The sequence below is a fragment of the Cervus canadensis genome, chromosome 11 (genome assembly GCF_019320065.1).
Source record: "Cervus canadensis isolate Bull #8, Minnesota chromosome 11, ASM1932006v1, whole genome shotgun sequence".
NCBI lineage: Eukaryota > Metazoa > Chordata > Mammalia > Artiodactyla > Cervidae > Cervus > Cervus canadensis.
In genome coordinates, this window is record NC_057396.1 from 43,256,526 (window position 1) to 43,273,466 (window position 16,941).

Here is a 16,941-nt window from a genome sequence, read left to right on the forward strand (position 1 = left end):
TTTAGAGAAGAGCTAACACCTCTCTTACTCAAACTCTTCCAGAAAATTGCAGAAGGCAAACTTCCAAACTCATTCTATGAGGCCACCATCACCCTAATACCAAAACCAAAGATGCCACAAAAAAAAAGAAAACTACAGGCCAATATCACTGATGAACATAGATGCAAAAATCCTTAACAAAATTCTAGCAAACAGAATCCAAAAACATATTAAAAAAATCATACACCATGACCAAGTGGGCTTTATCCCAGGAATGCAAGGATTCTTTAATATCCACAAATCAATCAATGTAATACACCACATTAACAAATTGAAAGATAAAAACCATATGATTACCTCAATAGATGCAGAAAAAGCCTTTGACAAAATTCAACATCCATTTATGATAAAAACTCTCCAGAAAGAAGGAATAGAAGGAACATACCTCAACATAATAAAGCTATATATGACAAACCCACAGCAAGCATTACCCTCAATGGTGAAAAATTGAAAGCATTTCCCCTGAAATCAGGAACAAGACAAGGGTGCCCACTCCTCACCACTACTATTCAACATAGTGTTGGAAGTTTTGGCCACAGCAATCAGAGCAGAAAAAGAAGTAAAAGGAATCCAGATAGGAAAAGAAGAAGTGAAACTCTCGCTGTTTGCAGATGACATGATTCTCTACATAGAAAACCCTAAAGACTCTACCAGAAAATTACTAGAGCTAATCAATGAATATAGTAAAGTTGCAGGATATAAAATTAACACACAGAAATCCCTTGCATTCCTATATACTAACAATGAAAAAACAGAAAGAGAAATTAAAGAAACAATACCATTCACCATTGCAACAAAAAGAATAAAATACTTAGGAGTATATCTACCTAAAGAAACAAAAGACCTATACATAGAAAACTATAAAACACTGATGAAAGAAATCAAAGAGGACACAAACAGATGGAGAAACATACCGTGTTCATGGATTGGAAGAATCAATATTGTCAAAATGGCTATCTACCCAAAGCAATCTATAGATTCAATGCAATCCCTATCAAGCTACCAACGGTATTTTTCACAGAACTAGAACAAATAATTTCACAATTTGTATGGAAATACAAAAAACCTCGAATAGCCAAAGTAATCTTGAGAAAGAAGAATGGAACTGGAGGAATCAACCTGCCTGACTTCAGACTCTACTACAAAGCCACAGTCATCAAGACAGTATGGTACTGGCACAAAGACAGAAATATAGATCAATGGAACAGAATAGAAAGCCCAGAGATAAATCCACGAACCTATGGACACCTTATCTTTGACAAAGGAGGCAAGGATATACAATGGAAAAAAGACAACCTCTTTAACAAGTGGTGCTGGGAAAACTGGTCAACCACTTGTAAAAGAATGAAACTAGAACACTTTCTAACACCATACACAAAAATAAACTCAAAATGGATTAAAGATCTAAATGTAAGACCAGAAACTATAAAACTCCTAGAGGAGAACATAGGCAAAACACTCTCCGACATAAATCACAGCAGGATCCTCTATGACCCACCTCCCAGAATATTGGAAATAAAAGCAAAACTAAACAAATGGGACCTAATGAAACTTAAAAGCTTTTGCACAACAAAGGAAACTATAAGCAAGATGAAAAGACAGCCCTCAGATTGGGAGAAAATAACAAATGAAGCAACAGATAAAGGATTAATCTCAAAAATATACAAGCAACTCCTGCAGCTCAATTCCAGAAAAATAAGTGACCCAATCGAAAAATGGGCCAAAGAACTAAACAGACATTTCTCCAAAGAAGACATACAGATGGCTAACAAACACATGAAAAGATGCTCAACATCACTCATCATCAGAGAAACGCAAATCAAAACCACAATGAGGTACCATTATATGCCAGTCAGGATGGCTGTTATCCAAAAGTCTACAAGCAATAAATGCTGAAGAGGGTGTGGAGAAAATGAACCCTCTTACACTGTTGGTGGGAATGCAAACTAGTACAGCCACTATGGAAAACAGTGTGGAGATTTCTTAAAAAACTGGAAATAGAACTGCCATATGACCCAGCAATCCCACTCCTGGGCATACACACCGAGGAAACCAGATCTGAAAGAGACACGTGCACCCCAATGTTCATTGCAGCACTGTTTATAATAGCCAGGACATGGAAGTAACCTAGATGCCCATCAGCAGACGAAAGGATAAGGAAGCTGTGCTATATATACACCATGGAATATTACTCAGCCATTAAAAAGACTTCATTTGAATCAGTTGTAATGAGATGGATGAGACTGGAGCCTATTATACAGAGTGAAGTAAGCCAGAAAGATAAAGAACATTACAGCATACTAACACATATATATGGGATCTAGAAAGATGGTAATGATAACCCTATATGCAAAACAGAAAAAGAGACACAGATGTACAGAACAGACTTTTGAACTCTGTGGGAGAAGGCGAGGGTGGGATGTTTTGAGAGAACAGCATCAAAAAATGTCTATTATCTAGGGTGAAACAGAGCAACAGTCCAGGCTGGATGCATGAGACAAGTGCTCGGGCATGGTGTGCTGGGAAGACCCAGAGGTATTGGGTAGAGAGGGAGGTGGGAGGGGGAATCAGGATGGGGAATACATGTAAAACCATGGCTGCTGATTCATGTCAATGTATGACAAAACCCACTACAATATTGTAAAGTAATTAGCCTCCAACTAATAAAAATAAATGAAAAGAAAAAAAAGAAACCCAAAAAGAAACAAACAAACAAAAAAACAACAACAACAAAAAAACAAAATACACTGAAGAGGTAGGAAGGAGTCAGATTATATATGACCTTGAATTAATTAATTAGGTAAAAAATATGTTGATTCAATTGCATTTCAAATACTATGTGAAACACATTAATGAGAAACAAAATAAATGTGGATCTAAGCTCATTGAAAGTAACTGTCCAGTTTATGTGTAGTCTTGAGTAGTACATATTATGAGAACTGGTTTTATTTTATGAACAAGGGGAGAGTTCTGATACCATAATGTAATGTAAGTACTGTAATGGAATCTTGATGAGGGCAGAGACCTTAACTACTTTATTCATCTTTTTATTCCTGTGACTATTCTACTACTGGAAAATGGTTGATAATAATAAATAAATACATATTGAATGACTGAAGTTTACATAGGATAAATTAGCTGCCCCAATTCAGGCAAATAACAAACAGCAGAATTGAATTCAGGATAATATAAAAAAGCAGGAAACAGTAGAGTGTCATTAAGAAATTTTGCAACATTTCAGTATAACATTTCAGAATGCTGAAAGTCGCATGAAGTAATATTTAAGAAGATGATCTGTGGAGTCAAACAGATAGATAGTTTCATGTCCTGTTTCCCACCTTTTAACTACCACCTAGTAGCACCTTAATACAAGGTAAGATGAAGGTTCCCAGGAGATCCAGCTCATCACCAGCCGCAGGGCCCCAGTATCCTAAACTACCACTGTTCCCAGCTGGCTTGGAGGAGGGGATAGAACAGTGTGAAGAACTGAGTGCAGGCCATAAAACCCTCTACACTTTTTCAGCAGAGCCAAGGAAGCAGTTCCAATCTGGTTACTGGATGCAGGCCAATTGACGTTTTAATTGGGAGCCAATCTGTTGCATCATCTGTGAGTTTCAGGGCTAAGGGAGGGAAGCAAGTCTGTGTTGGACCTGCAGCAGCTGGGTCGTCAAAAGACTCAGAATGGGAGACATTCTCATTCTAATAATGGCTCCCTTGATAAGAGAAGAGAAAGGCTGGTGGTACTGGATGGATGAAATTCAGAAATTCTAGGTTCCTTTTGGAAAAGAATGATCTTGTATAGTCTCAGCAATCCCATATCATTAAATACAAGGGATCCTATGGCTGGGCATTTCATTCAAGTATGTGACTAAAATCCATTTGGCTTGCCCAGAAAAGCAGTCTAAGGGACTTTAGAAAAAGAAAGGATGGGAGATTGTTTGGAGTTTAATATGACATTGGGCACCGAGCCCATGAGTTCAGAGAGGAAGCTGGTGAGGAGATCTGATTATTGTCTTCACCCAACATGTTCCAGCAGAGTAGTGTTAACAAAAAAGTCTCCTCTAATTATTATACAGGATTTACATTAAACAGAAATAGATATCTCTGTAATTTTTCTCCTTAGTGGTCTTAGTTTTTCTCTTCCTCTTAAAAGTCAGTGGCATGTTTACATCACACAAAATATCTTCACTTTCCTAAATTGTCCCTCATTATGAGTTCTCAAGTCCCTTTTATCCTGGACATCTTCTAGGTGATAAAGTTTCAAAAATGTCCCTTAAATCAAGGTGCACTGAACTGCATATGGTGTTCTAAACATGGTTGAACCAGAGCAAAGCATAGAATGATTATCATTTTTCCTCTGATTAGTGTTACTTCTTCAAGTACAGAGTTAGTTTTAAATCATTCTTATCACCTGAATATATAAAAACATCAACTTAAATTTGTTCCTATACTTCTACCTGACAGTATATCCAGGCATCTGATCCCTTTTTTCTCTGTGCTTATTCCTTCTTATCCCCTCCTTTATTATCCTTTACACTAAGTACACTCTTCCCAGTGAAATCCAGGTAGCAGAAAGATGAACTTAATGAAAATAGTTCTCTATGATGTAAGGAAGGAATGAGGACAGAGAAGTGGATGGATCAGAGACTAAGATAGACTTGTAAAGGGTATGTTACAGACTGGGGGATGCTTCCCAGATGGCACTAATGGTAAAGAATCTGCCTGCCAATGCAGGAGACATGAGACATGGGTTTCCTGACTGGGTCAGGAAGATCCCCTGGAGAAGGGAATGGCAACCCACTCCAGTATTCTTGCCTGGAGAATCCCTTGGACTGAGGAGACTGGTGGGCTACAGTCCATAGGGTCGCAAAGAGTCAGACAGTATTGAAGTGGCTGAGTACTCATGATCATAGAATTGAGAGTATAAATTTTTCCATCTCCAATTTACTTTGGTGTATGACTAAAAAGTGAGGAAAAACTAATTCTTTTAACTACTATCTAATAAATTATGTCAGCAATACTCACTGAAAAGACCTATAGTTAAATGTGATTTTCTGACATCTTTATAAATTATAGATTAATCTGTAAACTAGTGAGCATCTCTGGCCTATGGGATCCATAATTAGCCATTTGCTTTGGTCACTGTCACTTGGAAAATTTTTTTATAGCTTTACAGTATGTTTTAATGCAGTGATTCTTCTTATTTTCTTCTAAATCTTGTGGCTTCTTTGTCTTATTGCTTTTCCATTTAACTTTAGCAATAATTTGCCAAGCTTGCCCACCATTAATATGTATCTTTAGAAAACTTTGCCTTTATTTGGGATTGTTCTATATCTCATCAGTTTTCTGGATGAGTAAGTGCTAGAGAATATTTTGAGAGTTTTATGTTTTATTGACCTAATTCCTGTGCCTTACCATACATAAACCCAAGTAAAATCTCCTCAGTTTAGGATTTACCTCATGACATCACCCAGCAACTACTCCTCTGCTCCAGTCTCTAAATTCCTCCTCATCTGCTTCCCTAACTACCAGAGTTGGCAACACTGGCTGTCCCTGCCCCTTAGCCTCCTCTTCCTCCTGGCCATGGGGGCCAACACCACCCTCCTGATCACCATCCGGCTGGAGGCCTCTCTGCACGAGCCCATGTACTACCTGCTCAGCCTCCTCTCCCTGCTGGACGTGGTGCTCTGCCTCACCGTCATCCCCAAGGTGCTGGCCATCTTCTGGTTTGACCTCAGGTCCATCAGCTTCTCAGCCTGCTTCCTCCAGATGTTCATCATGAACAGCTTCCTCCCCATGGAGTCCTGCACATTCATGGTCATGGCCTATGACCGTTATGTGGCCATCTGCCACCCATTACGATACCCATCCATCATCTCTGACCAATTTGTGGCCAAGGCTCGTGCTTTCATCATAGCTCGGAATGCTTTGCTGCTTTCACCTGTTCCTATTCTCTCTGCCCGGCTCCGCTATTGTGGGAAAAACGTCATTGAGAACTGCATCTGTGCCAACCTGTCTGTGTCCAGACTCTCCTGTGACAATATCACCATGAACAGAATTTACCAGTTTGTGGCTGGTTGGACTTTACTAGGCTCAGATTTCATCCTCATCTTCATCTCCTACATCTTCATCTTAAGAGCTGTGTTCAAGCTCAAGACTGAGGGGGCTGCTGTCAAGGCTCTGAGCACATGTGGCTCCCACTTCATCCTCATTCTCTTCTTCAGCACCATCCTTCTGGTTGTGGTGTTGACAAATGTGGCCAGAAAGAGGGTCCCCGTGGACATCCTGATCCTGCTCAATATCCTTCATCACCTCATACCACCTGCCTTGAACCCTATTGTATATGGGTTTCAAACCAAAGAGTTAAAGCAGGGGTTTCAGAAGTTGTTGCAGAGGGGGTTTTAAACACATAGAAGAAGGTTTTCTGTGGAAACACCTGTTACTATTTCCTCTGTTTCTATTTCAGGATTTGTGATTCCAGAAAGCAAAAAATGCTTGATAGTAAACGTCTCCTACCCAGTTTCTGTCCTTCTGGTAGCAAAATTCATTTGCATAGAGTGAGTGAAACTAATATTCTTAGGTACCTAACTTTGTATCTAAATATTATATATTTAAATAATCTCACCTTCATAACAATAGTGCAGGACAGGGATTACTATTCCACTTTATGTATTATAAAATACTAATTTATGGAAAAATATTAACAAAGATCACATCTGGTGAGTGGTAAAGCATCAATACAAGTGTAGGTCTCTGTGACTCCAGAGCCTTCCATGGCACAGCATTCTTTCCTCAGACACAACTGAAGCTCTAGTTCTGCTCTTTAGGCCATGATCTCTAGGATGTTTTTGCATCCAATAAGTGTATTCTCTCTAGATCCTCTCCCTTGAGAATCAGGAAGAGCTAAGCAGAGGCACAGAGCTCAGAGAGATCACCATCTTTATCTCACCATGACTGTTCCAGCTTCTGTTACAAAAGGGTAATATTCATAATGGTACTGCTTATGCCCAACAGAATCCCTGTATGCTTTATGGAAACTCTTTATGGAAAAGGCCGGATACTGAGGACCCAAGTGGAGGTAGAAGTGGAGAATGAGAAGACCAGTAATGTGGGAAATGGATAAACTGAGTGTGGTGGTTTATGGGGACATTCTGTTTACTTAAAACCATGTGCCATCTGGTCTGGAGCTGCACTCAAGAGGAGAGTATAAGTATGGCATATGGTTAAATTTCTGGATGTCACAATCTGGTGAAAATGGGTGAGAAAACAAACATAATATATTATTGTAGTTGGTAGGCAGAGATGTCATTATTTACATTGGTAGTAGGAAGCTTAGGGTTTGGGCTTATCCTATACGCTTTCCTGAAGGTCAGATATAATTCTTATTTGCAAAATTCCATAGAATGAAAGCAAGGGCCACTCTATTAAGAGGTCCTCAAACACTGGTTCTAGTCAATAGATTCCAAAATTCTTAAAGGCCTTTGAAATGTAGACAGTACTAGCACATTGCTTTCAACAAATACGATCTTTGTTTTTGAATTGTAAACTACAAATACTAGATGAAAAGGTGTATACTCTCTGGTGGTAGAGTACTAACAAAAAAAACCTGGTGAAAGCTGGAGAGCTGGGGTGGGGGAGTGCTTGATTTCTTTGCAAAAAGCATGAAAACATGGTTAGAAAGTATTTCAGAGGAATTTCTTTAAAGAATGAGCAGAACTTGATTAACAATTGGGTATGTGAGAAGGAGAGAAAAATGTATTTCATGCTGACACTTCTGTGTGGATTTTATTATCTCTAACCTTGGTTGTTCAAGGAATATTGGCCTAAAGTTATCTTCTTATGAGTGAAGACAGAGACTGGTTCCCCAGAGTCAAACACAGTTGACTTGGAGGCCTGGTCATGCAGTTGTCTTTACTTAGCCCTTTAACTCCATGAATAAAAGATTTATAGTTACATGCTTTTTCCTGAGACACTCATATTAATTCTGAGTATACTTTCTATTGTCCATATACACAAGGAAGAAAATTTTCATAGATTTTCCACTTAAAAATAAATCTAAGTGCCACCCTTAATCTTGAAGGTCCTGAATTAGTCACATCTCACTTGATTTCCCATTTTTACAATGCCACTGCCCTTCCTCCAGTCCTAAAATCTATTTTCTTCAAATTTCCTGGCTTTATTTTAGAGCTCCCAAATCGTTATAACTTCAGGTTCCCCCAGAAGTATACCCCCTTTTATTGTGGTGCATAGTCCTCCTAAGATACTAAGTCTTCAGATGTAAAACATGTCTCCTCTGGCTGTGGGGAGGGTGGAGGGCTTATGCAGTCGTAAATCCAACCCTGAACCCAGGGAGGTGTCAGAAGTGGAATGGTGTTTTCATCTGCTTGTTCAGTATGATTATACATAGTTAAAAGGGACTTTAGCTTGTAAATATGGGGCAAACAAAGTCAAGATTTATCCTCTCACTTCAAACAACAAGAAAATTGGACAAAAATTTGTGAAACAATGATTCTGAAGGCATTTGATCTTAGGCAATGGAAAATAAGAAGTAAATGAGCTAAGTCCCTTTTACTGGAGAAAGATTGTTGCAGCATTCTGAGGAGGAATTCCAAACCATGTCAAAGGGAGGGTAAACTTAAATGTGGCCTGACAGTCTTCCTGTATTGAGGACATGGGAGTCAGGGAAGCCTAAGGCAGCTAAGAAGTCACAGGGCAGAGTACTGGAGAAAAGAGAATTGCCTAGAAGGAGAACTCCAAAAATCTACAGAGGGGCTCCCTTAAAGTATTCAACAGAGTACTGATCAATGAATTCTTGTGTGGAAACTATTCAAAAATATCTGAGAAAACCAACGCAAGAACTCACATAACCACTCCAAAGGGAGATTGGGATGGCCTTTCAGAGTTTCCTGGGTCTTTCCTGATGGCTCAGATGGTAAAGAATCTGCCTGCAATACAGGAGACATAGGTTCGATCCCTGGGTCAGGAAGATCCCCTGGAGAAGGGAATGGCAACCCACTCTAATATTCTGCCTGGAGAATTCCATGGACAGAGGAGCCTGGAGGGCTACAGTCCAGGGGGTCACAAAAAGTCAGAAATGACTGAGCAACTTTCACCTTCACCTCCAGAGTTTTCTAAATTGAGGTTTGTGTGCCAGGCCTTTTTCTTCTCTCATCAACTATTCATTAGATAGGGGTTGCCCTAGGGAGGGAGCATAACATTGGAGGAGGCAGCCTCCTTTTACCAAGGGCAATGTACCAAAAGGAACACAGCTGAATGCCCTTATCATTGCTACAGTTCAATGTAAAAGACAAAGTCCTAACCCACAAAATACATCAGGGAAGAAAAAGGATTTTAAGGATCAGAATAAAAATGAGTAAATTAACATGATTTTTATATTTTTATATGGTATAATAATTTAAAACAATGAACAATTTTTAGAATTAGTTATATATTCAGTAAGATGTTCAAAGATAAGGTAAACTTGAAAAAATTAGTAGTTTTCTTTTTTTAAAAAAAAATTTTGGCTGCACTGGGTCTTCATTGCTGAGCACGGGCTTCTCTAGTTGTGGCGCATGGGCTTAATTGATCCAGGCATTTGGGATCTTACTTCTCTGACAGGGGATCAAACCCATCCCTACATTGGAAGAAGGATTCTTTACCACTGGACCACCAGGGAAGTCCTTCAATAGTTATCTTTATACCAGCAAAAGTTATCCAAAAATATTAGAAATAAACATGCCACTTACCATAGGAGGAATTTATTAATATGTAGAAATTGGTATCATAAAAAATACACAAGATCTTTAAGGACATAATTTTAAAATTATGCTGTTATTTAAGTGAGGCTTCCACTTTACTTTTACACCTTAAAAGTAGAGAAAACAATGTATAGGGAAAAGAACATATGAACATTTTAAAGATGTCAGTTCTCCCCAAATTAATTGATAAATTCAATGCAATTTCAAGAAACACTCCAGCAAGATTTTCAGAGGAATGTTTGTTACAGTTATTCTTAAATGTATATGGAAGGTAAAAGTCTCACTAAATGCAAGAGCGTTTTTTAAAAGCACTCATGTTAACACATATGTGTGAAATCTATTTAGAAAAATGGAACCTATTTTGCAGGGCAGAAATAGAGATGCAGACATAAAGAATAAGTCTGTGGACACAGCAGGAGGGTAAGGAGAGGATGGGATGAATTGAGAGAATATCACTGACATAAATATACTACCATGTGTAAAATAGATAGCTAATGGGAAGCTACTGTATAGAACAGGGAGCTCAGTTCGGGGCTCTGTGATGACCTAGGGGGTGAGATGGTGGGGGTGTGAGGGAAGCTCAAGAGGGAGGGGACATATGTATACATATGGCTGATTCATTTTGTTGTACAGTGGAGACTAACACAACATTGTAAAGCAATTATCCTCCAATTAAAAAAGATTCAAGTTGCACCTTAGATTAGATAATAAAGCATACTACAAACTCATGATTTATAAAATGGTTTTGCCTAGCTAGTGTAAAAGCATGGGATATAAATGATATGATATATGGGGAATAAGTGTAAATCTATGGCTGATTCATATCAATGTATGACAAAACCCACTGAAATGTTGTGAAGTAATTAGCCTCCAACTAATAAAAAAATTAAAAAAAAAATAAATGATATGATATAAATGATACATATATAATAATATCATATATACCTATATAAGATCTTCAGTTCAGTTCAGTCACTCAGTTGTGTCCGACTCTTTGTGACTCCATGGACTGCAGCACGCCAGGCTTCCCTGTCCATCAGCAATTCCCAGAGCTTGCTCAAACTCATGTTCATCGAGTTGGTGATGCCATCCAACCATCTCATCCTTTGTCGTCCCCTTCTCCTCCCGCCTTCAATCTTTCCCAGCATCAGGGTCTTTTCCAAAAAGTCAGTTCTTCGAATTAAGTGGTCAGAGTATTGGAGTTTCAACTTTACCATCAGTCCTTCCAATGAATATTCAGTATTGATTTCCTTAGGATTGACTGGTTTGATCTCCTTGCTATTCAAGGGACACGCAAGAGTCTTCTTCAACATCACAGTTCAAAAACATCAGTTCTTCGGTGCTCAGCTTTCTTTACACTCCAAATCTCACATCCATACATGACTACTGGAAAAACAATAGCTTTGACTAGATGGACCTTTGTAGGCAAAGTAATGCCTCTGATTTTTAATATGCTGTCTAGGTTGGTCATAGCTTTTTTTCCAAGGAGCAAGCGTCTTTTATAAAAATTTCATGGCTGCAGTCACCATCTGCAGTGATTTTGGAGCCCAAGAAAATAAAGTCTCTGAGTGTTTCCATATCTATTTGCCATGAAGTGATGGGACTGGATACCATGATCTTTGTTTTTTGAATGTTGAGTTTTAAGCCAGCTTTTTCACTCTCACTTTCATTAAGAGGCTCCTCTGTTCCTCTTTGCTCTGCCATAAGGGTGGTGTCATCTGTGTATCTGAGGTTATTGATATTTCTCCTGGCAATCTTGATTCCAGCTTGTGCTTCATCCAGCCTGGCATTTCGCATGATGTACTCTGCATGTAAGTTAAATAAGCAGGGTGACAATATATAGCCTTGACATACTCCTTTCCTGATTTGGAACCAGTCTGTTGTTACATGTCCAGTTCTAACTGTTGCTTCTTGACCTGCATACAGATTTCTCAGGAGGCAGTTAAGGTGGTCTGGTATTCCCACCTCTTGAAGAATTTTCCACAGTTTGTGGTGATCCACACAGTCAAAGGCTTTGGCGTAGTCAATAAAGAAGTAGATGTTTTTCTGGAACTCTCTTGCTTTTTCTATGATCCAATGGAGGTTGGCAATTTGATCTCTGGTTCTTCTGCCTTTTCTAAGTCCAGTTTGAACATCTGGAAGTTCTCAGTTCATGTACTGTTGAAGCCTGGCTTGGAGAATTTTGAGTGTTACTTTGCTAGTGTGTGAGATGAGTGCAATTATGCAGTAGCTTGAACATTCTCTGGCATCACCTTTCTTTGGGATTAGAATGAAAACTGACCTTTTCTAGTCCTGTGGCCACTGCTGAGTATTCCAAATTTGTAGGAATATTGAGTGCAGCACTTTTGCAGCAGCATCTTTTAGGATTTGAAATAGCTCAGCTGGAATTCCATCACCTCCACTAGCTTTGTTCATAGTAATTCTTCCTAAGGGCCACTTGACTTCGCATTCCAGGATGTCTGGGTCTACGTGAGTGATCACACCATTGTGGTTATCTGGGTCATGAAGATCTTTTTTGTATAGTTCTTCTGTGTATTCTTGATCTATTCTGTGTATTCATTATAGAGATGGCAAGAATATATATATATATTATATGTATAATATATATATGGTCTATATATATAAGATATTTTATATATAAGATATTTTATATTTTATGTATAAGGTATCTTATATATAAGAATATTTATATATAAGATCTTAACATACACATAAAAATAGATGAAAAACACACAACTGATTGTTTACACCAGTTATTTCTAATGGGTTCCAAGATTTTACTGGATGACTTTAAATGATGTACAATATCATAATTTGAATGATAGAATGTCAATGTATTATTTTGTAATATAGGAAAAATGAAAAGTTATTATTGATTGGACTATATTGTTCAGAGTGAGAATTTGAATGATTAATGCTGGATTGATGGGAAAAACACACCAGTGTTTATAAGTAAACAAATGTGAGAAGTCAGTGAATTCAGGGACCCATTTAAAGGTCATCAGTTAGGAACTCATGGGAACCAGTAAAAATGAAGAGAAGACTGGGAACTACAAAGCAGCTCTTTCACTTTTTGTGGGCTTGACTACAGTACCCCTTTGGAAATTTTAGCTTGGCCATCAGTCGGTTCCGGTGCTCTCTAGGCAATGCCCTATTGTGCTCCAGATGCACACCTTGCAGGACAAGCTGTGCTAGGCTCCCAGCAGAAACAGCTCCTTCCCTGCTTGCCCACTGAGTTGTTATCTCTTTGCTCTCCTCATTATGATCTATTATCCATGCACTCAGTCCTCCAGTGTAACATAAAGCATCAGGAAGCTCATACAAGTAGCAGACTACTACAATTACACCAACCCCAGGCAAATTTATAAAGGGCATTGGAGTAAGTTTCTGCTCATTTTCTAATGCAGGGTGGCTCCCAGGTGATGGTGTCTGCAGATGCATCAGATGAGACAACAAAGAAATGAAATGAATTACTTATTGCCTAACTAAATTATTTGTCTAAAATCAGTGGGAGGCTACAGGCTAAAGACTGTATATCAGATTATTTTTCTGTTGAAGGTATTCTTTATCTGAAGTCTAGACTCCTCAAAAACGTTTCTCAGATTTATCCTTAGTTTAAGAAATTATATTGTGTGTATACTATATGTATCCCTCTTATGATTAATTACTTCACTTACATACATTTATTTTTCATCAGAATGTGATTTTCATATAGTGAACATACCTTAGCTGGGAAAAGTGGAAATGCTTGAATATTTAGTTCAGCCTGTACTCAAAACTTAGACTTTCTTGTTTAAACTACCAGTTTTTGACTTATCTCATTTTTGTGGCTGATTCATCTCTAAAACTTAGATTTGAAATATCCTTTCTGACTATCACCTTCTAACTGCAGGCTCAGATTTTTAACTATCCTTAATATAGTCACAATTGTTGAACATCAAGACTACCAAGCCACTGAATAAATCACCTTCATTTTATTTTTTATCTTTCTTTTTTCTTGACTTTATTCCTTATTAAGCTGAGACTCTATGGCCCATCATTTAATTATGCTCTTTTGACCTCCTTTGTACTCTTCCTCCATTGTAGTTGCTTGAAATAACCCAAACACTGACTAAATCGAAATATCCATCTCCTTTGTGGAAGATTGAAGCTTTCTAGAAAAAAATCCCCTAAGTAAGCTTGCTGATTTCACATTAAATTTATCATTATGAACTTCAAATGTAAGCTCAACAATACCCAGAAATCTCACTATGTGATACCATTATAGTAAATGGGTCCATGTCTACTAGGTTATCAAAGAGAATCCTAAGAATAAGATTTGATTTCTACACTGAATGCCTCATTTTCTAATTCATCAGTATATTTACTTAACTATTCTTCCAAAATTTGTCCACTCAAATTCATTTCCTCTGCCACCAGCCTAGTGCAGGCCACCATCTTGTCTGGGCAAGTAACAGTCTTTTGACTGGTTTCTCTGCATCTACTCTTGTTTTTCTTCGCATTCAGACCTCTCTTCCTTAAGGCCATTTTGATTCAACAACTTATCTAATGTAATGCTCCCACAGTAATGTTCTATGATGGCTTTTGACAGGATTCTGTATATTTTCTTTTGTAAAATTACCAAAGCTTTCTACATTTTAATTGTATGATCAAAAGAATGAATTAAAAGCATATTTAATTAAAATATAGAAAATATATACACATAGTTCAAAGTTTTAAAAGCTAAAGGTATTCAGTAAAAATAATTAATTTTCCATATCAGTTTTATTTCTGACTGCATATAATAGAAAACCTAAATAATTATGGCCTAAACAGAAAATACTTTTTCTTCCATGTAGAAGAGTCTCAGAAATGGACATCTAGGACTGAAACCAGAGCTTCACTGGTTTCTCTATTTCTGCTTTACCATGCTTAGAATCTAATGTTCATCCTCAATGTTACTGATAGTTTAAGGTGCTTACTAGAAATTCAGGCATCAATCCTGTGCCTGTTCTATGTGGAAGGAGAGAGGGCAAATGACCTTCATTCCTCAGCTAAACTAGTTCACTTTAGAGAGTTTTCTTGGAAACTTTGCCAAATTACATCTACTGACATTTGAAATCTGAGAGGTGTAGTATTTTGGTAGTATACTTGGGTACCCAAATAAAATAATGTTTTTTGTTACTAAGGAAGAATGGAGGTATTGGGTAAATAACCAGTAATCTCTAACATACCATTTTACCCATCTGCCAAGTTTGACAAATTTGTTTTTCTCAGAAAGAACTACTCTTATAGGTTTGTTGTGTATCCTTCCAGAGGTAATTTGATTCCATCTAAGAACATATAATAAAGTGTGTATGTGTGTATATATATATATGTATATATATATATACACATACATACACTTATTTACATTATATTCTTGGTATAGCATTACAAAATTATTTTGTATAGCATTCTATGTACTGTTTTTGCCTCTTGCTTCTTTACTAAACAATTTTGTCTTAGAAATTATTCAAATAAATGCATTTAGAGATGCCATTTTTCTTTTAACAACCATATAATTAGAATGCACTCTTGGTGAAGGCAAGGACCACATTTGCTTATTTACCACTGTATTGGGTTGGCCAAAAAGTTCATCTGGGTTTTCATATACTGTTACGGAAAAACCCAAACAAGCTGTTTGGCCAATCCAATATACAATGTCTAATACAGTTTGTGGATCACAGGATGTAGTTACTGTTTGTTTAATGTGTGGGTCATGCAAACAGCAAATGTCAGAGCTGTGATTCAAATCTGTTTGTGATTTGAATGATTTTATTACTTTATTTAATTCACAACCTTGATGTCTTAAATTAGATTGTCAGATTTCCTTTTATTTCTCTGCATTCTTTCAGTTCAGTTCAGTCACTCAGTCACATGTCCGACTGTTTGCGACCTCATGAACCACAGCATGCCAGGCCTCCCTGTCCATCACCAACTCCCGGAGTTCACCCAAACCCATGTCCATCGAGTCGGTGATGCCATTCAACCATCTCATCCTCTGTTGTCCCCTTCTCCTCCTGCCCTCAATCTTTTCCTCAATCTTTCTTACTGTCTTTTCAAATGAGTCAGCTCTTCGCATCAGGTGGCCAAAGTATTGGAGTTTCAGCTTCAACATCAGTCCTTCCAATGAACACCCAGGACTGATCTCCCTTAGGATGGACTGGTTGGCTCTCCTTACAGTCCAAGGGACTCTCAAGAGTCTTTTCCAACACCACAGTTCAAAAGCATCAATTCTTCGGCAGTCAGCTCTCTTCAGAGTCCAACTGTCACATCAATACATGACCACTGGAAAAACCATAGCCTTGACTAGATGGACCTTTGTTGGCAAAGTAATGTCTCTGCTTTCTAATATGGTGTCTAGGTTGATCATAACTTTCCTTCCAAGGAGTAAGTGTCTTTTAACTTCATGGCTGCAATCACCATCTGCAGTGATTTTGGAGCCCCCCAAAATAAATCTGACACTGTTTCCACTGTTTCCCCATCTATTTGCCATGAAGTGATGGGACCAGATGCCATGATCTTAGTTTTCTGAATGTTGGGCTTTAAGTCAACTTTTTCATTCTCCTCTTTCACTTTCATCAAGAGGCTCTTTAGTTCTTTTTCACTTTCTGCCATAAGGGTGGTGTCATTTGCATATCTGAGGTTATTGATATTTCTCCCGGCAATTTTGATTCCAGCTTGTGCTTCTTCCAGCCTAGCATTTCTCATGATGTACTCTGCCTATAAGTTAAATAAGCAGGTGACAATATACAGCCTTGCATTCTTTAGGGGATAAATATATTTATTAGTTAAATAAATCTTAACAGTTTTCTGAACTTGATGTGCTAGGATTTTGTTTAGGATTTCAATACTTAGAGCCACATTCATCAGATTAGTGGTGATGGTGGGAAAGGGTCATTTAGAACATAGACATTGAAGTCAGATGGATGTAGCTATAAATGTAGGCTAACTGTGTACCTTTGGGCATGTTTCCCTCTCTCTATCTATCCCCTACACACAGTAGGGATAATAGTTTCTATTCCAAAGAGTTGCTCATCTATATCTAAGAGAGATGATTCAATGAGAAAAATTATATAAAGAACTTAAATAGTTTAGGTCACTCAGAAAGCACTCAAAACAT

At 37.9% G+C, this 16,941-nt stretch overlaps 1 protein-coding gene across 1 annotated transcript; it reads left to right on the top strand.

The window, feature by feature from the left end:
* Positions 1-5,459: 5,459 nt before the first annotated feature.
* Positions 5,460-6,444, top strand: LOC122450199 (olfactory receptor 56A1). The gene has a single exon (XM_043482420.1). The coding sequence runs from the start codon at positions 5,500-5,502 to the stop codon at positions 6,442-6,444; it is 945 nt and encodes a 314-aa protein (XP_043338355.1). The 5' UTR covers positions 5,460-5,499.
* The last annotated feature ends 10,497 nt before the right edge of the window (positions 6,445-16,941 follow it).

Bases quoted from the DNA above. Each gene is read 5' to 3' on its own strand.
- LOC122450199 (XM_043482420.1), top strand. From the start codon at position 5,500: ATGACATCACCCAGCAACTACTCCTCTGCTCCAGTCTCTAAATTCCTC.